We start from the raw sequence: 26,866 nt of genomic DNA, 5'->3' as shown, positions 1-26,866 counted from the left end.
TCCCCCCTTTCCCTGACAAGCAAAAAAAATATTGTTTAATTTGTTCTTTTCTGGTTTTAACATTTTAAACGCGATTTTAAAAAGGGTGTATTGATATTATTTTTAACTCTGTTTAAAACCTAATTGATAAACATGCCATGGTTTTTTATTGACACTTGTACTGTATGAACTGTATAACCTATTACAACGTGAGATTGCTTCTCTGAATAACAAAAAATGCATTTATTATTCTATGATTGAATATGAATAAAAAAGATATCGTGATTTTTCTGTCTTAAAACGTGATAAATTCTGACAATTTTTTATTGACTAGCACTCTACAGCACAAATCCTCAAATAACTAAAATAATCAAATTAAACAGAAAAATAAAGATATCTTGCTCATCAATCCTTATCAGACTACTATGAAGGGTATTATGTGTATCGGAAATACGACTCTATAAAGGGAGGGTTACACAAAACTGTTTAAAATACCACAGTTAAAAATGATCTGATTTAAATCTTAACAATATTACAAGAACACTAATAATAGATTTACATCTTAACAATCACGGATATTACAATAACACTATAATAATAGATTTAAATCTTAACAATCACGGATATTACAAGAACAATAATAATAATAGATTTAAATCTTAACAATCACGGATATTACAAGAACAATTATAATAATAGATTTAAATCTTAACAATCACGAATATTACAAGAACACTAATAATAGATTCAAATCTTTACAATCACGGATATTACAAGAACACTAATAATAGATTCAAATCTTTACAATCACGGATATTACAAGAACACTAATAATAGGTTCAAATCTTTACAATCACGGATATTACAAGAACACTAATAATAGATTTAAATCTTAACAATCACGGATATTACAAGAACACAGGATTCCTGGTTGCTAAATCAGGATTCCTGGTCGCAAATTAGTATTCATGGTTACAAATTCAGGATTCATAGTTTAAAAATAAATATTTATGGTTGCAAATCAGTACTCCTGGTTGCAAAATGAGGATCCCTGATTGCAAAATTAAGATTCTTTGTTGCAAATTCTGTAATCCCGGTTGCAAAATCAGGATTTGTAATGTGTTTTTTGGTTCCTTGTTACAGAAGATAATTTTTATTTTCTAACGGTTCGGTATGTTTTATCTGCTCTAATTGATAGTAATTATTTAGGTTCAACGGAAAGGGAAGCTACTGAGAAATGAAGGATCTGTCTCCGAGTCCCCCTTGATACAGCAGCTACTTGGTTCACACCACTCACCATCCAGATACTCACATAAATCCCAGTCTCTCCCGTCCTACGCTCTCCCTGGATTCCAGGATATAATAGATATCCCAACCCGACACTTTGCTCACCAGATCACAGCTATGGATAATGTAGGTTTTCTTTTATTTTGCTAGAGGTTCAACTCCGGGCTTATTCTTGACTTTTTAACCTTTCTTCACGAGTTTAACTTCTAGCTTCCTGTATACAGAGAAATCAGACTCATTTACAATCACGGATATTGCAAGAACAATAATAATAGATTTAAATCTTAACAATCACGGATGTTACAAGAACACTAATAATTGATTTAAATCCAAAAAATACATATTTATATTCCATATGATATCAGTGAAGAATAACAAAGCTAAGGAGAAAATGTCAACATTAATAAATTTGCTTTAAATGATTGTTTTTTGAGAACGCAATAGCGCAAGGTTTGAGTGGTAAAACTATTCTACAGTTAATAATTCTTCCATTTTTCTCTTGGCGAAGTGCTTACGCACAATTTCTTTTAACTTAAAAGCAAAACACGAATAAAGTTCTTTTCCAAAAATGAAAGTTGGAACATGACTGTTAAAAAGATTCCGATGAATAATAATATTTGTTTTAAGGATCTGTTTAAGAGGGTTGTTCCTCATCAATGCCTTGGCTCTGTATGGTCCAGGAGAGACAAGAACAGGGATAGAGACGCAGCTACGGTTGTTGCAACCATAGAGCAGTTTAACGCTGTCAGCTATAGAGTTATATCCACGGTTCTAATTGATGCTGATGCTAAGAACACAACACGAGGACGTGTTATCTCCTCTTGGATTGATATTGCTCAGGAACTCAGAGTTCTCAAGAACTTCTCTTCACTCAAAGCAATTGTATCCGGTCTGCAGTCCAACCCTGTATATAGGTTAAAGAAAGCCTGGAGTACGGTTTCTAGGGAAAAACTTGAAATATTTGAAGAATTGGCGCGAATATTTAGTGAAGAAAACAACGCGGTTGCCCAGCGCGAGCTCCTGGTCCGCGAGGGAACAGCCAGGTTCGCGGATACAGCTGGAGAGAATGATCATCATATGCAGAAGGTTCTTCAGAAGCACCAAGAGAACTCAAGAGGAGTCAGCTATGGAACCATACCATACCTTGGAACCTTTCTTACAGATCTGACTATGATAGATACAGCTATACCTGATATTGTTGCTGAAGGATTGATAAATTTTGACAAGAGAAGAAAGGAGTTTGAAGTTTTAGCTCAGGTTAGTCATAAATATTCCAAGAACTCTTGGGCTGGGAAACCTAAATTTTATTCATAATCTGCTTGATTGTCACGTTTTTCATGTTAATTGTCAAAAGTTTGATTTCTTAGTTTTACATTCAATTATCTCAGAATGTCCTTTGGTTGCCTGAGTTAACAGTGGATACATCAGTTTTATAGATTATCAGATAATATATTATTATCTACAGCGACAATGGTTTAGACAAAGCTAATGCAATGCCGATATTGTAACTGTTAGCTCTATTATCCTTCATATCTTCTGATTTATGAGAAAATCCTGATTGAAGTTGTTTACATGAATGTTTTCAGAACTGTCAAATTCAACAACTTTTTCTCTCTTTTACCAATTCAATATTCATTTTGAAACTGTTTCATTTAAAGGGACTGTCATTGTAGTTTTAAGCGACCCTCCATTAAAACTTTTTTATTAATAATGTAAAAGATATCTTTGTTTTTCTAGCTAAAAAAGTGTTTACTTCTAAAAATCTCCTCCACATATTTGATGAGAAAATCATTGATATCTCATACATTCAATTGATCAGACAACGTGTTTAAGGGTACTCTTGTGAATCGGACATGCCATTTTTTATAACGAAGGATCACTCAAAACTACGTCTACAGTCCCTATAAACCTGCATTATTGTTGTACAGTCCCTTTAAACCTACATTATAATTGTACAGTCCCTTTAAACCTGCATTATAATTGTACAGTCCCTTTAAACCTGCGTTATAATTATACAGTCCCTTTAACCCTACATTATAATTGTACAGTCCCTTTAAACTTGCATTTTAATTGAATATTACATTTTATAACATTATTCACTGTATTGAAAGTTAAAAACGACAAATTTATATTATTTTCATATTAATATTTTTCAGATAAAACTACTGCAGGGAGCTGCCAATGCCTACTCTATAGATCGAGATCCAAGGTTTACAAAATGGTTCGAGTCCGTCCTGATTATGGACGAGCTTGAAGCATTCGAATTGTCTTGTCAGATCGAGCCGTTGAACCAAACCACTCAGAATAGCGGGAGCAAGGAATCCAGGTTTAGACGAAGAATAACTCCGTTGGGTCAACATAGAAAGAATGATTCTATCGCTAGTACTGTCTCCGGTAGTTCTAACTCCAGTACTCCTATGCACTATGAGACGGACGGATCTGTTCGAGATGATGATGAATCCAAGATGACTGCCTCACTAAACGATAGTTTAAGATCTAGAGTTTCTTCAGCTAGCTCAGCCTGCTCCACACCCTCTATTGATACTAGTCTTGCCAGTCTAGGAACTCCGAGTAGATCAGATAGAGTTAGTGATAATCCTGGAGATCCCGCTCCAGATCCGTTCAGAACACCAGAGTTCTATATTATCAGGGTATCCCTGGAGTCATCAACAGAAGCTACAGAAGGTAATGTTATATACTTTCAGAGCTCATCGAAACATTTGGAATTTTTCATTCTTGAAGAATATGCTCCAGATCAGGAACCTTTTCTTGCACAACAGAAAACTTTAAATGTTGAAAAATTATTCGTAAAATTAAACTTATGATTTTAAAAGCTAAGGTTGTTCAGTTGATATCCTTTTTTTATTTCTTGGAGTGATAATATAAAAGAGAAAAATGATTCTTTTCTAGGATTAATAATGTACAAGAGCATAATGGTTCTATTCTAGGAGTGATAATTTAAAAGAGAAAAATGATTCTATTCTTGGATTTATAATGTACAAGAGCATAATGATTCTATTCTAGGAGTGATTAATGTACAAGAGCATAAAGATTCTATTCTAGGATTGATAATGTACAAGAGCATAATGATTATATTCTAGGAGTGATAATGTACAAGAGCATAATGGTTCTATTCTAGGAGTGATAATGTACAAGAGCATAATGATTATATTCTAGGAGTGATAATGTACAAGAGCATAATGGTTCTATTCTAGGAGTGATAATGTACAAGAGCATAATGATTATATTCTAGGAGTGATAATGTACAAGAGCATAATGGTTCTATTCTAGGAGTGATAATGTACAAGAGCATAATGATTATATTCTAGGAGTGATAATGTACAAGAGCATAATGGTTCTATTCTAGGAGTGATAATGTACAAGAGCATAATGATTATATTCTAGGAGTGATAATGTACAAGAGCATAATGATTATATTCTAGGATTGATAATGTACAAGAGCATAATGATTATATTCTAGGATTGATAATGTACAAGAGCACAATGATTATATTCTAGGATTGATAATGTACAAGAGCATAATGGTTCTATTCTAGGATTGATAATGTACAAGAGCATAATGATTATATTCTAGGAGTGATAATGTACAAGAGCATAATGGTTCTATTCTAGGAGTGATAATGTACAAGAGCATAATGATTATATTCTAGGAGTGATAATGTACAAGAGTATAATGATTCTATTCTAGGAGTGATAATCTAAAAGAGAAAAATGATTCTTTTCTTGGAGTGATAATATACAAGAGCATAAAGATTCTATTCTAGGAGTGATAATGTAAAAGAGAAAAATGATTCTTTTCTAGGATTGATAATGTACAAGAGCATAATGATTATATTCTAGGATTGATAATATACAAGAGCATAAAGATTCTATTCTAGGAGTGATAATGTAAAAGAGAAAAATTATTCTTTTCTAGGATTGATAATGTACTAGAGCATAATGGTTCTATTCTAGGAGTGATAATGTACTAGAGCATAATGATTCTATTCTAGGAGTGATAATGTACAGAAGCATAATGGTTCTATTCTAGGAGTGATAATGTACATGAGCATTATGATTCTATTCTAGGATTGATAATTTACACGAGCATAAAGATTCTATTCTTGGATTTATAATGTACAAGAGCATAATGATTCTATTCTAGGAGTGATTAATGTACAAGACCATAAAGATTCTATTCTAGGATTGATAATGTACAAGAGCATAATGATTCTATTCTAGGAGTGATAATGTACTAGAGCATAAGATTCTATTCTAGGAGTGATAATGTACAAGAGCATAATGATTATATTCTAGGAGTGATAATGTACAAGAGCATAATGCTGAGTAACCGTGAACACACAAGAGAAGTGATCTGCAGTGCAATGCTTAAACATGGTTTAGAAGGCTCACCAGATGATTATAATCTGGCGCAAATGCTTCCAGACAAAGGTAAAGGAAAAACTCAACAATGTGGCAGTTTTGTAATATTAATACATGACACTGTTCACGTTGTAAGATCCAATAAAGAAATTATTTTGTTTTTGTTATTGTGTTTTGCAACACTATATATACAGTAAAAACTGTATAAACATAATTTGTGAGGAAATTCCCAGTCGACGTCATATCCTGTATGTTTTTATGTTTTGCCCCAATAACATTTTAACAAATAGAAAAAAATGAAAAATTTAGATACATTTTTTATTTTTATTGTCAACGACTTTTTTATGCGAAATCATGTTATCCATGAATTTGCAGAATTCAAAATTTCTAGCAATTTAAATATTGTTTAATTTCACTAATACGAAAACGTAAACTTTCAAACCAAATGCCAATGAGCCTTGTCAATTCCAATCTAAGACTATCACGAAAGAATTAAAGATTTTATCGTTTTCCTATTGCGTGTCAATACCTTCATTCATTTATCGTTAAAACAATGTTTATTGTTTATGTCAAATAAAATAAAATATTTTGATTAAACTTAAAATATTTCAGAATTGATGATTCCTTCGAACGCCAACGTGTACTATGCGATCAATACGTCCCACGATCTAAATTTTGTTCTCCGACCCCGGAGACCGGAGGTAGAAACTGTCAAGGAGAGAAGAAGAGATACTAGCAGAGCAAGAAGAAAACTTTTAGGATTAGCTCTATAATCAGCATAAACAGCCTTACTCTGTTACAAACTCTGCTCTGTAAAATTTATCAACCTTTGCAGATTTGATATCAAAGTTTTATTCTGCAATTTATCATACCAATCAAACTCTGCAGTCTTCTTCAATAATTTACTCTGCAGCCATTACACCAAACTAGCTCTGCATCCATCATACCAATCTAGCTCTGCAGCCATCATATCAATCTAGCTCTGCAGCCATCATACCAATCTAGCTCTGCAGCCATCATATCAATCTAGCTCTGCAGCCATCATACCAATCTAGCTCTGCAGCCATCATACCAATCTAGCTCTGCAGCCATCACACCAAACTAGCTCTGCATCCATCATACCAATCTAGCTCTGCAGACTTCTTCCTAAACTCACTCTGTAGACATTTTACCAATCTAACACTGTAGTCATCATACCAATCTAGCTCTGCAGACTTCTACCCATCTCTGCTCTACAGTTTGTATACCAAACCTACTTTGCAGCCTATTCTATAAACCAGCCTACTCTGCAGCCTTATATATATAAACCTATTCTGCAGCCTATTATTTATACCAGCCTACTCTGCAATTAGCTGAAACAACTCCAGTTTCTGTTAAAACTAACTATGAGTATAAGAGGTATAATTGAAGAATTTCTCTCAGAATATCTTGCATTTAAGACGATCCTAGCAATACAGAATGAAACCTAAACCTTCCAGTGGATTTACTGAGAAAAGTATTCTCCTCTGTTTTAGTTTAAGCTCGGAGCCTGTATAAACTTGATCCCAGAGAAATCAGCAAGAAACTGATCCTTGCTATGAAGAAAAAAATAAAAATGATATTTAGTCAAGACAAAGTTTCTACGATGTTAAATAAAAATCTATAGTTTATAGTTTAGTCATGAAATATATTTATTATTACGTTTAATATAGAAATCATTTTTAGAACTAAGATTATGCCCCTTATTGTTCGATTTAAAGAAAAACGGCAAAATCACTTTTTCTGCGGTTTGTTTTCAATTTTCTGAAAATCAACAATATTTACGAACCTAGATTTTAGTTTCAAATTTAAATAGATTAAAGTCTGTTATCAGCAAACAGGAGAACATTTTAACCTTCCTGGACATGAACTCTACCATCTAAAAGTTAGCGTTCTAGAGAAGGTTTGGGACCACGGAAGAAGTTTACTTGAAGTACGAGAATCTAAATACATCAGAGATTTTATGACTGAACTCAGAGGAATGAACAGAAAAAAATAGTTTTATTTAATTGTTAACTGTAATTCAGTATGTTTTTAAAAAAAGAGTTTTTTTATGTCCAATTCTTTAAAAGGTTTTAAATACCCCTCCTTAAAAACATCTACTTTTTTACTCTACAGAGGTTTATCTCAATTCTCAAATTATCTTGAATAGGAGAATCTTAGATGAAGGTTTTATATTTAGAAAATCCTTTATTGACAAAGTATTTTCAAATATCCTATGAAATTAGGATCATAAATTTTAACGTCATGTTAATCTTTTAATTAGTTTGGTACTGCATACACTGCATACTTTAGTTTAGTTTAGTTGGGACATTTTGTTAAAGACATTTCATAGATGGACATTTCAAAGCTAGATAGGAAATTTCAAAGCTAGGATAGGACATTTCGAGATAAGACCTGAGATGGAATTTAAAGAATTTGAGCCGCGGTTAAATCTGCCAAAACCCGGTTTAGATTTAGCGCCGGTTTAAATCTTGAAACATTTGGTACAATTTTAAGTGGAACCAACCATATTTAAACCGCGGCTTATATTTAAACCGCCGCTCAAATTCTTTAAATTCGGCCACTGATTTCTTGTATTGTAAAAAGGACAGTGTAAAATTGTTGAGTTTAAGAAGGGTTCGAGGTTTATGAAAGTTTGGTTTCCCTAGGGAGATCATGTTACGGAGGTTACGATCCCTGGAAGTCTATATTTATCAGATTGGTTTCCCCACTCTCTATTACTAAACCATAACAAACAAAAGAATCGTTTATTGTGGACTATGGTTTATTGTGGACTATGGTTTATTGTGGACTATGGTTACTATGGTTTATTGTGGACTATGGTTTATTGTGGACTATGGTTTATTGTGGACTATGGTTTATTGTGGACTATGGTTTATTGTGGACTATTGTTTATTGTGGGGAAACCAATCTAATAAATATGGACCCCCAGGGACCGTAACCTCCGTAACCCTGATATCCCTAGGGAAACCAACCTTTGATAAACCTTGAGGCCTCCTTTTGGATCAAGAATATTACTTCTTTGTGTACAAAATGTCCTATCTATAAAAATTTCTTATTCATGAAATGTCTTCTATAAAATGTCCTGATCTAGGAAAGGTTCTGTGAATAAAATGTCCTACATTTAGAAATGTCTTATTCATGAAATGTCTTCTATAAAATGTCCTGATCTAGGAAATGTTCAGTGAATAAAATGTCTTATCTAAGAAATGTTCTTTTAATATAATAATGTCATGTCTATATAAAATATATTTTTATATAATGTCCTGTCTGTGTATTGTGTACACTATATTCAAAATATTCCGATGAAACATGACGATGATTTATGAGGATTGAAAGTTAGAAGAATAATTTGATGGATTACACCAATCTTGTAATACCTACAATCTACAGCAGGGGTCTGTTAACATTTTATGTAACTGAAATATTTTAAAGTTAATAAGAAAAAATTTAAAACATATTTATAAATATAATAGAAATTTGGATATTTGTTCGCGAAATACGAAAGGATGATTGGTTTATAAAATTTCTTATCCAGGTTTGTATTGGATTAAATCCGTACAAGTTAATGATCACTGATTATTCTTTAAAGATATATTGATTCCACAACGTACTTTCCGACGAATGAAAAAAATAATCTGATATCGAGTTTAATTTAAGGGTGCCCCTGAAACAGGGGCGGCTTACAATATTTTCCAGGGGGGTTATTGATTTTTTGCGCGCAAATATATATACGTTTAAAATCAAAATTAAACATCCTCTTCTTCTGCTAATAATTTGTCCTTAATGCAGAAATAATGTTATGGAATTCATTGTCTAATTTTAACGCATTTGATTTAATATGATCAAAAACGCTTTTTCCTTTCTTAGTGACATTTTCGCGGATTTTAAACCATTAGCTTTTATGAATTCACCTAATTCATTATTAACTTTATTTAAAAGCTTTAAAAAATTCGAAACTGAAATGAATAGTCTAGGGAACATACTGTATTAATGTACTCTCCTGCATATAATTTGTGAACATTTACATGATTTGTACACTTTGAACTCCCTTTCAGTTAGTCTGTGTAACTAACATAACATTTATTCCGTTCTCAAAGTTAATCTGTAATGTCGTCTTCTCCGTAGGTAAATAATTGATCCTTATTAAAATATTAAAATTATTAAAATATCATCTAAAAGCTTGATAAACTAACATGAGACACAGTAATCGTGCAGTGCAAACAGACCCATAATAAGTGATTATATAACTTACTAGTAAACCTATTTATATTGTGACAACATCAAATACTACACTACTACCATGATGTCGTCTTCCTATTCTACACTTTTCTGGTTATTACTGTATTTTAGAAATATTTAAAATTCTAGGATTTTAAAATAAAAATATGTTTACTCGAATGAAAGCCCCACCCATTCAGTTGCTCCTCTCTATATACAATTAACCATAGTTAGCAAATCCCAAGTGTTTTCTCTAATAACTGTGTTCACAAATAAAGAGTGTGTACTGATGTATAGACGATATGAAAATCCATGAAAGTGTAAACTAAACGTTTAAATCAAAAGTTAAAAGATGCCACAGTTGCTCCTCTGTCAACCATATTTTTTAATCTTTGATAGTTTTTGATAATAACAAAAAGTACTTTGTATAATAAAGACGATCTAAAAGTTTGTGAATGTGTGATATAATCGTTTAAATCAAAATTTGACTTAGACGACGACATTATTAGTCATCAAAAGAGATCTCAACAGTATCTAACCCTGAGATTGTCTATTCTGGACTAAACAGCAATTAACACTGAATAACTGGATTAAATATGACTGCCTGGCCAATAATTTATCAGTTTATACTATATACCGAACCTCGAAATGATATTCAAAACCGTCCTGCTGCCGGAATTAACTTTAAGTCTTAACATTCTGAGCTAGCGATTTAAAAACTTCGGCTCGAGTCGTAATTTCTTGAGCCCGACTTTAAGACCCAACTCCTAAGCTTGTGTGAAGTGATTGGCAGCTGCAAGATCTTCGGCTCAACTTAAGGAGTTAGGCCCAATGAAAATAAAACCGAGAATAAGGCTCAATGTTGAGTCTTGTTCTCATAAAACCCGGAATGCGCCAATTCCTACCATGAAAATCCGCCAAATAGAATATTAAACTGGTTTTTTTTAAACTCAACTCTGTGGAAAATGAGATGCAGCTTGAATCCGAAAGCTCAAGCCGTCAATAAGGCCCTATGACAGCTTAGACCCGAGTAGTATTTTCCCATATTTTCAAATCGCGGGCTCTAAGGATCTATGAAATCAAGAAAGCAATGAAAAGCTTAAATGGTATGATTGTGAATCATTTACGGCACTTTTTAAGTAAAGATTCTTTTCAGATTATGTTAATTATTCCTGAGAGAGAACTTGTGAAGATAATTAGATAATTGCAAATAGTTCTCTTGAAGGACCAATTAGCGTAGAATGATCTTGACATTGCTATAAAAAGTAGGACTTTAGGATTTCAGGTCTTTTTTCACGGTTTTAAGATTTTTCTTTTAAAAAATTTAAATCAGCTTCAACTAAAAAGAATTTAAAATCGTTTTCTGATTTTTAATAATTTAGAAAATAGTGAAATATTGAACCCTGATCTTAACATGTGCAAAGATGAAAAGAATTTGAATCAGTTGTCTTAGTTTAAATCTTTATAATAACAACAATACGAACACCTTGTAATCATATCCTGTAATCCTATCCTGTAATCCTATTCTGTAATCCTATCCTGTAATCATATCCTGTAATCCTATCCTATAATCCTATCTTGTAATCCTATTCTGTAATCCTATCCTGTAATCCAATCCTTTAATCCTATTCTGTAATCCTATCCTGTAATCTTATCCTGTAATCCTTTACTGTAATCCTATCCTGTAATCCTATCCTGTAATCCTATCCTGTAACCCTATTCTTTAATCCTAACCTATAATCCTATCCTGTAACCCTATTCTGTAATCCTATCCTATAATCCTATCCTGTAACCCTATTCTGTAATCCTATCCTATAATCCTATCCTGTAACCCTATTCTGTAATCCTATCCTATAATCCTATCCTGTAATCCTATCATGTAATCCTTTAGTGTAATCATATCCTATAACCCTATCCTGTAATCCTATCCTATAATCCTATCCTGTAATTTATATCCTATAATCCTATCCTATAATCCTATCCTGTAATCCTATCCTGTAATCCTTTACTGTAATCATATCTTATAATCCTATCCTTTAATCCTATCCTGCAATCCTATCCTGTAATCCTATCCTGTAATCCTATTCTATAATCCTATCCTGTAATTTATATCCTATAATCCTATCCTATAATTATATCCTGTAATCCTTTACTGTAATCATAGATGGGAATTTTTTAATGGGATATCCTTAATCCTGATCGGATAATTAATCTGGAGATTAAAAATGAGTGGAGAACAAGCAATATTTAATCTGCAGATTAAGAAAAAGAGTGGATTAAGCCTTAATCCCGATATCCACCATTCTAAAGTTTTCAGCTCATATCCTATAATCCTATCCTGTAATTTATATCCTGTAATCCAATCCTTTAATCCTATCCTGCAATCCTATCCTGTAATCCTATCCTGTAATCCTTTACTGTAATCCTATCCTGCAATCCTATCCTGTAATCCTACCCTGTAATCCTTTACTGTAATCTGTAATCCTTTACTGTAATCCTATCCTGTAATCCTATCCTGCAATCCTTTACTGTAATCCTATCCTGTAATCCGATTCTATAATCCTATACTGTAATCCTTTACTGTAATCATATCCTGTAACCCGATTCTATAATCCTATCCTGTAATCCTTTACTGTAATCATATCCTGTAATCCGATTCTATAATCCTATCCTGTAATCCTTTACTGTAATCCTATCCTGTAATCCTTTACTGTAATCCTATCCTGTAATCCTATCCTGCAATCCTTTACTGTAATCCTATCCTGTAATCCGATTCTATAATCCTATCCTGTAATTCTTTACTGTAATCATATCCTATAATCCTACTATTAATTGTTCTGATCTGGTCCAGTCCAGTATTATTAGTTTATAAGTATATCTCCAGATTTTGAATATCTTGAAATCTAGAGAGCAGTTGTTAAAAGTTCTCTAGTAACAATTATCAAATATAAGACAACCAATGTTCCTCAACCGGAGGGCGGAGATTGGACAACATAGTGGACTTAACAATTTATTAATGAAAAAAATAAACAATACTCCAATTGGGTTTCTAATTATTGTAAAGAACTCCGCAAACCTTGAAATAGAACTTCATGATTTTCCTGATATCCTTCACTTGTGAACTTCATGCAGTACATAAATCTCCTGACAGACCCGGCATCATGAAACCTAAACAAGTTTAAGATGATCTTTAAGAATATTTGTTTCTTAAAATTGAAATATCCATCGTAAACAGAATGTGTTCCCGGGGGTCGGGGGTGGGGGGTTGGTGACTATTTTGTTGAAAATTTAGAAAGAACAGCAGGATCTTTCGGTGTTAGAAAATGAGAAAACATTTCAAGAATATGTGGTGGCCGTGGGCAACGCAACCCTCTCCCCCCTGAACGCCCCATCTATACACCCTTGCTATGAATAAATTATGACATGTTCCATTAAGACGAATCCAATTTTGAAACTATTTTACATTCTATGAAACAAAATATGCGTTGGTTGGTTTAGCTTTCCATCCTTCTTTAAAAAAATATTTCCGCAAACGACATAAGCAGGGTAGGGATAGTCTAGCTCTGTTGCAGAAATGCAAATTTTTCAAAAACTTAAAATTGTAAATTATTTTAAATAAAATTCATATTTTACCTTGGTTTAAGCTCTTATGTTTCGGATAAGTATTGTTGTGCCCATCGGATAATTTTTAAGTTTACTGATGATCGTATAACTTCTCCATTTGTAGTTTTAAACAGCAAATCTTTGGTTGGAGTTCAGCGTTTGCCATACCTATAACACCGATTCCCTTTGGTCCCAGATCTCTGTCCTTATTACAAAGACGACGAATTTCATCCCTTGTCCTCAACATTAATCTTTTCAGAAAACTTGGTGGTTTACTGGGAGAAAGTTAATATTTTGAATAGTAATCAGAAGATATATAAAATGTTGTTCTGTTAATATTGCAGAAGACGGTGTAGGGTTTAAGAATATCTGGAGGCTGGAAGACTGGCCTCTTCTCTCTCTCTCTCTTTCTCCTTCTCTCTCTGGTCTAATCGAAGGATACCTTTCCGTGTACAGTCTCGATATAACCAAGGTTCAACTATGTTTTGAAACAGAACCAAAACTGCAGTCAATGCAACTCCTGGGGTTTTCTACTCTTCTGGTCCTGCTCCTCGGAGCTCAGTCTCAACCTAGGCATGGAGAACTGGTGAATCCTGCACCTGGAGAGGATGGAACTAGGAAACCCGGTAAACGGACTCTACAGAACTTCAGGACTCTGGGACACTTTGCTCCGGCAAACATTGGAACAGAAAAACAGCTGGAAAACAGGTAACATTTTTAGATCTGTTTTCTTTAAAATATATTTAAAAAAGAATTGAGTTTTTGCCACAAATTCAAACCTGTAAACCTTTGATATTTCAAATTCAGATTATTTGATCTAACAGAATTCATATTTTGAAATATCTAAGGTCTACGACATCGGGTTGCAAAGATATAGAGATTAGAAAATCCGAGTTTGTGACGGAGACTCAAATTCTTTAGACAAGTAATATGTTCGATGACATTTAATTGTGTAGTCGACGAGAATTTGAAATATGTCTTTTTGTTTTAAAGATAAAATTCTCTCTAATTGATAAATGCTTAAATATTATTATATTTATTACCAGCTTGCTAACCCTACTAAACTAAACTAAAAACCTATTCCCGTGATTCTACCGAGTTCCCGAATCAAAATATAATGCAAATCAATCATGGGGTGCAGGAGTTAAGATCGGACACACAAATAAACAGACAGACAAACAGAATATATATTACTCGCTTTCGAACCCAGCTTTGTCTGAAAACTATTTCGCTAAATAAATTTGTGAAGGGGCTGCGTAGGACTCATGAGCTTTGATCGAACACCCAGACAGACTGTTATTAAAACCTTTAAAGGGACCGTTCACTTATTTGGGTAATTTCAGGGTAAACTAAACAGCCTATTCGCTGTTGATTGGTAATAATCTTACTTTTCAAAGACAACCGTGGCCGGAGAAAAAGCCGATTTTTCGTTCAGAATTTGAGCGCAAAGGGACGGTCTCTCTCTATAGACACTAATTGATGTTTTTTTCAGTAACAGCAGCCCAATAACATTTAAATTTATTATATTTTAATGTCATTATGTGTTCGTTAATTGTAAATGTCATTATTTTGTAATTTTTTTGTTTTTTAACTTTTTAAAACTTTATTAAAACCTTTAAAAACATTTAAGAATTAAGAGCTGAACCAAGAACTATGAGGAACAAGATATTGAAAAATTTTCTCGATAGGTCTATTCAAGATGTAGTTGGTCCCAAGGTCATAATGCAAGGAAAGTTATTTCATATACGCATCTTTTGTACTGCAGTGTACTGTCTCTGGGCGGTTATGTAAACACAAGACGGATGTCGAAGCCTGACATTGGATCCATCTCTCATATAAAAAATCAATGAAATATTCTGGTCATAGGAAATTATTTTGTGAATTATTAAATTATCAAAATTTAATGCTTTTAACCTCCTCGGATACTAAAGGAACACTAATGTATCAATTCTTGTTAACAAATTTCGCCCAGAGAGAACTGGTTTCAATATGTACGCAGAGTATACGCAACTGCAATTATCTTTCCTTGCATTAACCTTGGTTGATCCGAACATTAATTTCAGCATGTCGCTTCTACTTGATATTCTTGTATTCTTAACAGCTTCAGTAAATTAGGTTCCGAAAGACATTTCTTCGCGAAATTACTCCGCAATAAAAATGAAAAATCTAGTTTCTAAAAACTAGCAAATCACCATTTTTTAAGGAAAATTTAATAAAGTTTTATAATTATGAAATATAAATCAAAGAAAGCTTAAAGTTTTGGTGAATCAATACAGTAAGAAAATAGAAAATCATATTATATACCAGTAATTATTCCCGTAAATCATATTATTAACTTTTAGTTTATAAAAAACATTTGTCGTATGGCAAAACTGTGCTGTTATTGAATAAAAGTATAACAATAGTGTTTAAACTGTACAGTCCATAGACTAATAGTCTAATATATAATGGTTGAACCAGAAAAGAAAAGGTTTAAAAGAAACCCTATGAATTGCTAAGTTAATTAAGATTTATTTTTTCAATTTACAAATTTAGCGCCTTGACTTACTTTCTCATCAACTTAAAGACTTTAACAGGGGCGTATTCAGGAGTTTGGACAGGGGGGGGGGCTTAACCTTAATACATGACATACCAGAGGCGGGCTGAATCTCCCTAAAAGTTAGTTATTACTCTTCCAGGGGGCTTAGCCCCATAGACATTCCCCCCTCTCTGTATACACGCCCCTGGAATATAAACCAGCTTAAAGTAAAGTAACAAACTAAGATGTTCTAATCCCTAAGATTTTTCAAACTATGAATTCTGTGGGATCAAATGATTTAAGCTTAAAATATCATAGGAGTACATAATCAGTTTTGAGTTTGTTGTAAATACTCAATTCCTTTTATATGATTATTTCCTCTTAAACCCACAAGTAGGGAAAATTTTTAATTTCCATGGTATTAATTTGTACCAAAAATATGTCTGGTTGGGAATAGAAAATGTTCCCTCTGGAAATGTATTTCTTACTTTTTAAATTCACGTGAAAAACCTGAAGTAAATTTTAATTAATTTCTTAAACGACAAGTAAATTTTTAAACCTGGAAGGAGGGCGCGAACCACCCTAGATTCCATTGAAATTCTTTAAAGAGTACAGAGTAAAAACAATGCTTAACGACATTAATACATTGTTCATGTTTACAGACCGTTTAATATTTTTACCATTTTGATGACTTTTTTCGTTGGTTTAATTTATTAGATTAGTATGGTTTTCCCAAATGTGAGTTGCTATTTTAAGTTTAAATCTAGGAAACTAATCAAATCAGATATTTATTACATGAAGATTTCACAAATCCTCATGAGAGAAAAAGAATCTGTTGGGCCAGGTTCACATCATTAACCCTATAAACAGCTTAGAGTCGGGGGGGGGGGGAGATGTTGCACGAGTGGACGAGTAGGTAGGATGGCAGGAAAACGTAAATAACCATGATACGTCACGAATTATTACTTAGCTCAATCAAACTAATACAACAACAAAATTAAATAATTGAAAAGAAAAATGAAAAGAATGTTTTTGAAAGACAGATCCCATTTATAAATAATGCAACAAATGTATATCAGAATATACTTATAGTATTCAAATTTAAGACATAGCTGAAGAAAGCATACAAAATTTAGGATTTTTTACCCTTGACGAAAAAAGGTTCTAAATATTTCGAGAGTCATACAATCTAATCGATAATATCAAATTAGTTTTCTCAACATTTTCTTTAACGTCATTAGAATCTTAAAGCATAGGTATATCTGAGTAAATATCTGCTGCACCCCTCCTGTCCTTCTTCACTTAAAGGGACTGTAAGCGTAATTTCAAGTGAATCTTTATGCAAAGAAGACAATTTCCGATTCACAACGGTGTCTGATCAAGTATGAATTAGATATTGATGTTTATAACTTTGAAAACTGATTATTTTCAATTGCAGTTTCTCTGCAAAAGGGGCTTGCGCATTTCTACTGCAGAAATTGAACACTTTTAAACCTCCCTAGAAAAACAGTAATAACTTCGATGACGGGTTCAAGGGTACCATTGTGAATCTGAAGTTACCATCCTTGCACGGAGGGTCACTTATAATACCGCTTCCTGTCTCTTTAACCTAACCTAATCTAGAAAAGTGTTCAATTACGCCTATGCCGTTAGAAACACCCTGAATTTTTAAAAATATATTTTTATGGGCTATAGGAGCCTTTTTAAGACTGTAAATAATTTCCTACTTCGTTGTAGTATATTGTTACAAGAGTTCCCTCTGTAAAGAAATATGGATTATATTTTCGAAGATCTTGTTTCAATTCTTAAAAATGTATTTTTGAAGAAAAGAAAGTTTTGAAAAGAAAACAGCATTTATTCCACGACTGATATTGTTCAGTCACAAAAGGCCATAAAAGAGATTTCAACTGAATAAAGGATTTTCTAAAGATGAATTTCATGTTTCAACCCTTTTGTAGGATTCCGCGGACCAGGTTCTCCCAACCAACCTTTCAAGCTAAACCACAGGGTTCCGGTGTCTCCGTGAACCAGAGGAGTAGTTCTCTCGTAGGCAGGATGGTTTCTCAGAATCCTTCTCAATACTTCCCAGCTCCTAGGCAGCACAGAGAAGAGGCATTTTCAATCCCGAAAAAAATCTTCGGATACTCTCCAAATATCTTAAATACTCCGACAGAAAGGATTTCTCGTCTCCGACCCAGAGCTCCTCAATCCTACTCCTCCGGGTTAGAAAAGGAGCTGGAGAGACTGAAGATGAATCCAGGGCCTGCAATAATCAGGGATCAAGGTTAGAACTTAATTTTATTTCATTTTCTTATTCCTGGTTTCCTCTTTTCTCTAATCTCCAGATTAAAGTGTATAATCATATTAACAAAATTATTAAATTGAGATTAGGTTTAAGGAATTGAGTCTTGCCACAAACTCATATTTTCTATTTACTATATCTTTGCAACCTGATGATGTATACCTTTAACATTTCAAACCTATATTATTTGATCTAACAGAATTCATAGTTTGAAATATCTAAGGTTACAATATTTGGGTGCAAAGATATAGAGATTAGAAAATCAGAGTTTGAGGCATTGCCGCAATTCCTTTAAACAGAAAACAGTTTAAGGAAAAATAAGAAAATTGTGTCAAAAAGATTAAACAACCCTGTTTTTTATAAATTGAACTGGATCAAAAGTAAGATTATCATGGACTGAATACTTTGATTCTGAGCTTGGAATTAACTGACCTATTTAGAACTGACTTAAGTCGATTCAAACAAGTTAAAGTAATTCCCTCCCAAAGACAAAGACTTAAAATCGGATGAATATCCAATCTTTCATTGGCCAAAAATTTCGTATGCTTTCGATTAATCTGCGTAGGCTTTTGGTTAATCTGCGGACAGCTAATCATTTCAATATTTTCAAATCTAGAAATATTTAAGCTTCTAACTTCAAAGGTTTCCATCCTTAGATATTAAATGGTTAGAAAGTGATATAATCACATAATCCTAACTCCAATCAAGTAATGATTTGGTTCGCACAATACCTTGGATATATATCACGAAACATATTGTTCAAAGTGATAAAAAGGAAAACTGTAATAAGTACAACAAATTCTATTTTTTTTAAATGATAATTTCAATTTTCTTATCTTTCAGAGCGACAACAAAAGTAAAATTTTTTAAAGGGTGGTTAGGTTGGTTATAATTCCGGAAAATTTATTAAATCCTTCTTTTTAAATCTAGAAAAGTGATTTATTTCTCTCCATTAGATATTTAAGCATTTGTTGTAAAAAAATGTTTAGGTTCGATTTCTGAGAATCCACCTTCAATATCTAGTCCTCAACTGGAGAATGAAGAGACTAAAATTCTACCTGTAGACCTCAAAGATCCAACGGAGCCCGGAGCTGAAACGAAACTTAAAACTGCGGAGATCTTGGAAGCAACTACAGAAGCTTCTGCGTACACTCCTGATGATGAAACTGTTGAAACCACAACAACAGCAAAAACAGAAAATCCGCAAACTGAAAATTTATCGACGGTTGAGGAACCTGTTCTACTGGCTGTTAGTGACAAGAGGACTTATGCTGGAGGACATATTCATGATACACCAGAGGGAGATGGTAGGTCCTTCCTTCCTTCCTTCCTTCCTTCCTTCCTTCCTTCCTCCCCTCCTTCCCTCCCTCCCTCTGTTTAAAACTATTACTGGTTCCTATCGTACCTGAAAGTCAAGAATGCAATAAGTTGAGTGGGAAAGTATTGAAGTTGGATGTAAGTGCTCTCTGTTTAAGAGATCAGGGGTTTAAATACTCCATGAAGAAAAAAAGAATTTTAGCCGAATATTTCCTGTCGTATAAAGTTCTAACAAGAGTAAAGACATTTAACCTGACAGGTATGAAAAGGTTTTTCTTATTCTGTGAGTGCCCTGCCGTGGTACAAGTTTTCCCGTATGCATACATTCTCAGACTAACTTAGTAAAACTTAGTTTCCTCCTGATTTTCTTCCCCCCCTCTCCGGGTACCATTTTCCTCCTCTTTCCCTGGACCCCGTTTTCCTCCCCTAGGACTTTTTTATTTGTCATCAAGATTCTTCTTAATTATTTCTCCTCTTTCCCCTCTTCTCCCAATTTTTCCACTTCCGTAAAGAACTAGTTAATACATCTGACTTCTGTTTAATCTAGGTTTGTTTCTAATCGGAGTAATAGGAGTTACTGCTGGTTGCGTTTTATTAGTTCTAGGTAATTTTTATTAATAAAAATGGAAACATTTAAAATCTTTTTATTATATTACAATCTATTTTATTGAATCTGGGGCTATTTGTTTCTATTTTCTTCAGAAATATTTCTTCTGAACATGTTCAGAGAACACTATAAGATGATAATGTAAAATTTTATTCTTATTTTTCCCATACTTTTTAGCATCTTTAATTCTTTTATTTAGAATAGTTTATATAACGAAGTTACAGCTGCAAGTGCATCTTAAAACAATTATAGAAGAAATCATTTAATGCACTTAAAAACTTGCACAGAAACTTTGTGCTCTGAGCTAATGGAAATTAACTCAAACTTTAATTTTCTAATCCTTTTACCTTTGCAACCTGATGGAGTAAATTTGGATTTTTGTTTCAGCAGAATAGCTGTCCGTAGCACTCCTTGCACACTTCAGCATTTGTTTTTAGCTTTAGTTTTAAACAAGTAATTGGCAAAATTCTCATCGATTTTTACTAATCTAATTTTTTTCAAACGCAGTGTCTTTGAAGGCCTAACCAAATTAAAGCAGTTTTGATCAAATGTCAATTTCTCAGTGTATTCTGGTTTTTGTATCTCTGTTCTTTATATTAATAGTCACAACACACCTACTAGACATTTCTGTGGTATTTGACGTTCTTTTCTGTATACAGGATGAGTAAAAAACGAAATTAGCATTGTTTTACGCAATTCAAATTTCTTTTTTTTGCAGGGTTTTTGTTTTAGGCAAAAACCATAAAATTTGATTATCAAAAAGCAAAAATAATTTTTGGTACACAGAAAAAAGTCTGTGTAACATTGTTTTTGCAAAGAAATATTTTTTTATTTTTTTTTTCAAAAATCATTTGGAAAATTTTTGTGTTCTGTCCAAAATTTTATGAAAATAAAAGAGATATGACAAAAATCCGCGTAAAATTGTTGGTGCAAATCTGCACCAAATCCTTAAAAAATACAACATCAAAAATATATTTACTGTTTACAAAATGTTATGTCTTAAATGTTGAATAACACAATTGCTTAAATAGAGAGTTTATAGCTATCTTTGTAAGATTTGGTAAGATTTATTTGGAGTATATTTGTACTGAGATTTTTCGCGGATTTTTTAAATAACTCTTTTATACTCATTAAATAGATTTTGATAAAACTTTGGAATTTAATGTAAGAAAAAATAATCTTTACCAATGAAATAGTTTCTTTATATTTATGCATTAAGTTCACTTCAGTTCAGTATTTTTCCACCTAAAACAACTTGTAGCGTAAAACAAAGAAATTCCATTTTTTTACCCTGCAGTATAATACAATTATTATTTTTAAACCAAACCCCGAGGATAAAGCTTTTGTTTCTTAAATCTGTGAATGCATTAAGGCTAAGCCGGCTACTTTTCCCGTTACTGACTAAACCTTAAGTGCAAAACACCTTAATGTGCCAAGAATAAACAATTTTCCCTCCCTCCCCCTTCCTTAGGCCCCATTCCCCCTCTCTTTTCCCTGGGCCCCATCCCTCCCCCTTTCCCTGGGTCCTCAATTAAAAAGTTTGTCCATTGCACTGGATATCGAGGTGAATGCGAGGTGGGACTGACCATCTCGCATTCAGTTTCATAAATTCAAATTCAATCTATAACTCAGCAATCTTTAAACTTATGTAACTGTCTTGTCATGTTTTTCATTTAAAACGCATCCGTCGACGAAAAAGTATAAAAGAGAAAATCCCCATATATCTGATACGTGATGGTTAAACTTTTGATATTTTAAATTAAGATTAGATGATCTAACTTAATTCATAGTTTGAAATATCCACGACGTTGGGTTGCAAAGATATAAGGATTAGAAAATCAGTCTCAATTCCTTTAAGTTGAACAGGTCAACTTGTGATCAAAAGTCACAGCTGCGTGTGCCCTTCGGATTTCGTGGAACGCCGTCGGTGTTGTCATTATAATATACAAATTTTTGTTTAGGTGTAGGATACTGGATACGTTCTCCCAACTGTATTCCTCCGGGTACACCTTTCAGTCAGGATAATTCTCCAACCTTTCATTCATCAAAGCTGGCGTTCAGATCTCCAACTGAGGAACCTATGGACTCAGAACCTATACGGAAACCTTACAGGTAGGAATAATATAATGTTATTTGCAATAAAATATTTCAAACTTAATATTTCTTGATTTCTTAATAGACATTATCACGAAGAAAGAAACGAAAATATAATATTTATTAATATTGAGAGAAAAAAGTCAAAAAAACCAATTTTTGGACAGACAGAGACACAGAAATAGATATATAAATAGATAGATAGATAGATAGATCAAGAGATAGATAGATAGATAGAGAGATAGATAAATAGAGAAATAGATCCAGGTTATATGACAAATATAAATTTCTTACTATATACCTTCAGGTATCCTTTCTCCTGGTTTAAATATTCCTTTTGTAGGGGGTATAGTAGAGAGGAAAAGAGCAGAGCTGACTCCTACAAACCTAACTCCAGGTTACAATCAGAGTACACCTACCAGAGACCAACCAGTCTTGATACAAGCACGAACAGGAGGTACGCAAGGGAATGATTAAAAAGAATTTTTCTTGAAAATCTTTCTTTTCAAAAGCAAAAATATTTAGAATTTTCATATTTTAAAGATTTTACGAATGTTTATTAAACTGATATTGCTGCTCTCACATTAAATTAAAGATTATTTCATTTTAGTTTGAAACCTTACATGCTTTCATACAAAACAACTCTCTATTAAGCGTTGCTATTGATAAGAAACTTTGAAATCCATGAATGCAACCAAACGAATGTTACTTTTCTAATTCTTGGGTGTCTTAATTCTGTTTGGAAACATTATTTTTTTCTTATGTTTGGACCGAGTATATTTAAAAGATTCCTTGAATAAATGATTCTGATGTGAAAGCAACCCTGTAGAAAACATTGTTCAGTCGAAGTGTGTTTTATAGAACAAAGCGACTGTAAAGTGTGTTTTATAGAACAAAGCGACTGTAAAGCGTGCACTTCAAAGTTTCTCCTCTTATTCTTATGTTATATTTAAGATATCCAACAGTGTCCCAAAATAAGTTTGATGAGACTTTTAGCCTTTTAGCCTTGCCATGCATTTAAATGTTTCAAGTTTGGGTCTTTTAATTTTGAGCCTAAAAGTTGAATCTCTTATTCTCCTCCTTTCCTTTTCTTATTCTCCTCCTTTCTTTCCCTTATTCTCCTCCTTTTCCTTTCTTATTCTCCTCCTTTTCTTTTCTTATTCTCATCCTTTCCTTATTTTATTCTCCTCCTTTCCTTCTCTTAATCTACTCCTTTCCTTTTCTTATTCTCCTCCTTTCTTTCCCTTATTCTCCTCCTTTCCTTTTCTTATTCTCCTCCTTTCCTTATTTTATTCTCCTCCTTTCCTTCCCTTAATCTACTCCTTTCCTTTTCTTATTCTCCTCCTTTTCTTCTCTTATTCTCCTCCTTTTCTTTTCTTATTCTTCTCCTTTCCTTCTCTTATTCTCCTCCTTTCCTTCTCTTATTCTTTTCCTTTCTTTCTCTTATTCTCCTCCTTTCCTTCTCTTATTCTCCTCCTTTTCTTCTCTTATTCTTCTCCTTTCCTTCTCTTATTCTTCTCCTTTCCTTCTCTTATTCTCTTCCTTTCCATATCTTATTCTTCTCCTTTCCTTCTTTATTCTTCTCCTTTTTTTCTCTTATTCTTTTCATTTTCTTATCTTATTTTCTTCCTTTCCTTCTCTCCTTCTCCTCCTTTCCATCTCTTAATCTCCTCCTTTCTTTTTTTCCTTCTTCTCCTTTCCTTCTCTTATTCTCATCCATTCCTTCTCTTACTCTCCAACTTTTCTTCTCTTATTCTCATCTTTTCTGTAATTTTCTTATTCTTATTTTTTTATCTTATATTTTCTGTATTCTGTATATTTCTATTATCATTTATTGTATTATTGCTATTAATTTTTTTTGCGAATTTCGCCACACTTTTTAGATCCTTTTATTTTGCCCATATGGCTGTATAAAATGTATTTTGACTGTTTTTTTATAGCATGGATTGGCTATGAATTATACAATAATATTTTTTGAGCGCAAAAACTAGTTTTTTTTGCATTTCTTTTTGAAACAAAATAATTCTTTTGGGTGAAAATGCGGAGAAAAAAATCCAAAGTATTCTTCTAATCAATTCCACTGAATTCCCCCCTGCGTCTGTGGCTTAGTTTCACTTTCCATTATATAGATACTTCCAAAAAAATCTGTCCGTTCTTGGCGTATCTATGTGAGGGAGGTGAGTATGATCTACTGAAGGTGAAGTAATAAACTCCATTTTAGGTTGAACCGAATGGAAAGCCTGATAGATATTGACGGGGATGAAGATGATGATACAATCTACGAATGTCCTGGTTTAGCTCCACCCGGAGAAATGGAGGTAACCAACCCGTTCTTCATGGCTGGAGGGTTCCAGGAGTTCCACGATGATCTCCCCCCCTGCCCCGTCAACATCAACAACAACATGAAGCACGGAAACATCAACTCCATCCTCTCTCACTAGAACATCAAGCTGATCAGATAGCGGGCAACACAACGAACCTTTCAAGGAAAAAAATTGTCAAAACTTACAATAATGATGTTGACAATACACTGCACTGTAGTGTTCAGTGTGCTGGACATACATTGTTCATAATTTTCATAATCATACTGATATAGCTGTAAAGTACATGATATGTGTGACATCAAAGTACATATCATCATTGTAAGTACTATTACATAACGTAATTTTATGGGGAAAATTATATTGGAAAATCAAATTGGAAAAGATTCATAACAGAATATACAAAATATATTATTTATTGAAAATGGTATATTTTATCTTCACAAATCTGCTAGGTTTTGATTAAAAAAATATTATAAACTAACCAATTATTTTAAAGAAAATGTCTTTATTACAAATTTATGTTCAAAGCAAGCCAAAAAAATCGTATGTTCATAAACTTAATTAAGGCCTGGTTGTATGTTCACAGATTTTTCAATAGGCTTTATATATGTTCATAAAGTTCATTAGAGGCTGCATTGTATGTTTATAATATGACTAAAGACTGTTCATAAACTTTGTTACGAACATGAACTTGACGAGGAACTTGTTGTATGTTCATAAACTTGACTTGGAACTTGTTGTATGTTCATGAACTTGACTTGGAACTTGTTGTATGTTCATAAACTTGACTTGGAACTAGTTATTTGTTCATAAACTTGACTTGACTTGAAATTGTTGTTTGTTCATAAACTTGAGTTGGAACTTGTTGTATGTTCATGAACTTGACTAGGAACTTGTTGTATGTTTATCAACTTGACTTGGAACTTGTTGTATGCTCGTAAACTTGACTAGAAACTTGTTGTATAATCATGAACTTGTCTAGGAACTTGTTGTACGTCCATAAACTTGACTTGGAACTTGTTGTATGTTCATAAACTTGACTTGGAACTAGTTATTTGTTCATAAACTTGACTTGACTTGAAATTGTTGTTTGTTCATGAACTTGACTTGGAACTTGTTGTATGTCCATAAACTTGACTTGGAACTTGCTGTATGTTCATAAACTTGACTTGGAACTTGTTGTATGTTCATAAACTTGAAAAAGTTTATATTCTCAACTTGACTAAAGATTTGTTGTATATTCATTTTTCAAAAACTATTAAAACACGCCAATTTGTTTCATGTATGTATTTTTTAATATCTGTAATATAAGGTTCAATATTCGTTCATAAAAATTGTCACAAATATTATTGTAATTTATTATGATTAGAAGTGATGACAAAGTTTTTCATTCAAAACAAAACAAACAAAAAGCCAACATTTTTTCTATTATTTTTTATTTAGAATCCCCTCTTGGTTGGAATAGGCTAAATGTCTACTGTTTACATATTCCTTAATTGTCTAAAGTATTATTGGCAATAATATGAATAAAAACTATAAATTGCATCAAAATAAGCAATCTTTTCTAAATATGAAAAAGCATAATCACGACAAATTTGTGTAGATATTTTTTGTTACAAATAGGAATAAATATTAATTTTTGTGTATTCATTCATCTATGTATGAACCTGGTCTTGGGTGGGAACTTTTGTATCTTAAACCCTTAGTTTTAAAAGCGATTAAAGGGGCTCTAAGCGTAATTTCAAGTTACCCTCAATGCAAAGATGGTAATGCCCGATTCACCACTGTTCCCTTACTAGCTTTGACTAATCATGGATGAAATAGATATCAATGTTTATAATTCGGAAAACTTATTATTTTTAACTGTGGTTTCTTTACAAAAGGGGACACTATCTTCCATAGAATTAATCAGATAAAGGTTTAAAAATACCGTTGTGAATCGGACATTGCCACATTTCCAAATATTTCCCTTTAAGCATTAAATCCGCGGTAAAAACAACGACATTTATTATCCGGAAGAAGATTTCATGTCGCTTTCGATTCGCCGAACCATTCAGATATTTAAAAGGAAATATCTTAAACTCTTTAAGTACAAAATATACGGATTAGTACTTTGTGAAGGGATTAGTACTTTGTGAAGGGATTAGTACTTTGTGAAGGGATTAACAAGGAGAAAATTGTTTAAATCGACTTCTACTGAAGAACGTAGC

The 26,866-nt window shown here is 32.9% G+C and overlaps 2 protein-coding genes and 1 long non-coding RNA gene across 6 annotated transcripts in view; 2 read left to right on the top strand and 1 right to left on the bottom strand.

Annotated features, from left to right (window-relative positions):
• LOC111695100 (ral guanine nucleotide dissociation stimulator) overlaps positions 1–7,335 on the top strand; it is a 29,908-nt gene extending 22,573 nt beyond the window's left edge. For 2 of the 4 annotated variants that reach the window (XM_023464289.1, XM_023464288.1), the window contains 5 exons: positions 1,189–1,392; positions 1,894–2,523; positions 3,423–3,951; positions 5,584–5,718; positions 6,262–7,335. In XM_023464289.1, the coding sequence (XP_023320057.1) occupies positions 1,189–1,392; positions 1,894–2,523; positions 3,423–3,951; positions 5,584–5,718; positions 6,262–6,422 (1,659 nt within the window). In that variant the 3' untranslated portion in view covers positions 6,423–7,335. Of the gene's footprint in view, positions 1–1,188; positions 1,393–1,893; positions 2,524–3,422; positions 3,952–4,214; positions 4,244–4,367; positions 4,421–5,583; positions 5,719–6,261 lie in introns of those variants that run through there. The other 2 variants (XM_023464290.1, XM_023464291.1) reach the window with 2 other exon arrangements.
• Positions 7,336–12,885: 5,550 nt separating this feature from the next.
• Positions 12,886–13,862, bottom strand: LOC111695107 (uncharacterized). Its single transcript, XR_002763776.1, has 2 exons — positions 13,525–13,862; positions 12,886–13,059 (listed from the first exon to the last, which is right to left on the bottom strand). It is a non-coding gene; the product is annotated as an uncharacterized LOC111695107 (long non-coding RNA).
• LOC111695106 (uncharacterized) lies at positions 13,862–26,302 on the top strand. Its single transcript, XM_023464297.1, has 7 exons — positions 13,862–14,202; positions 17,971–18,296; positions 19,304–19,621; positions 20,179–20,235; positions 22,200–22,350; positions 22,676–22,789; positions 24,554–26,302. The coding sequence occupies exons 1-7, from the start codon at positions 14,006–14,008 to the stop codon at positions 24,771–24,773; spliced, it is 1,383 nt and encodes a 460-aa protein (XP_023320065.1). The 5' UTR covers positions 13,862–14,005; the 3' UTR covers positions 24,774–26,302.
• The last annotated feature ends 564 nt before the right edge of the window (positions 26,303–26,866 follow it).

The sequence above is a fragment of the Eurytemora carolleeae genome, unplaced genomic scaffold (genome assembly GCF_000591075.1).
Source record: "Eurytemora carolleeae unplaced genomic scaffold, Eaff_2.0 scaffold198, whole genome shotgun sequence".
Classification (NCBI taxonomy): Eukaryota; Metazoa; Arthropoda; class Copepoda; order Calanoida; family Temoridae; genus Eurytemora; species Eurytemora carolleeae.
The sequence above is the reverse complement of the archived record's forward strand: the minus strand, read 5'-3'. Positions and strand labels throughout refer to the sequence as shown.

Bases quoted from the DNA above. Each gene is read 5' to 3' on its own strand.
- LOC111695106 (XM_023464297.1), top strand. From the start codon at position 14,006: ATGCAACTCCTGGGGTTTTCTACTCTTCTGGTCCTGCTCCTCGGAGCT. The intron at 14,203-17,970 runs GTAACATTTTTA...ACCCTTTTGTAG, and splicing joins GAAAAACAGCTGGAAAACAG to GATTCCGCGGACCAGGTTCT. The intron at 22,351-22,675 runs GTAGGAATAATA...TTCCTTTTGTAG, and splicing joins CCTATACGGAAACCTTACAG to GGGGTATAGTAGAGAGGAAA.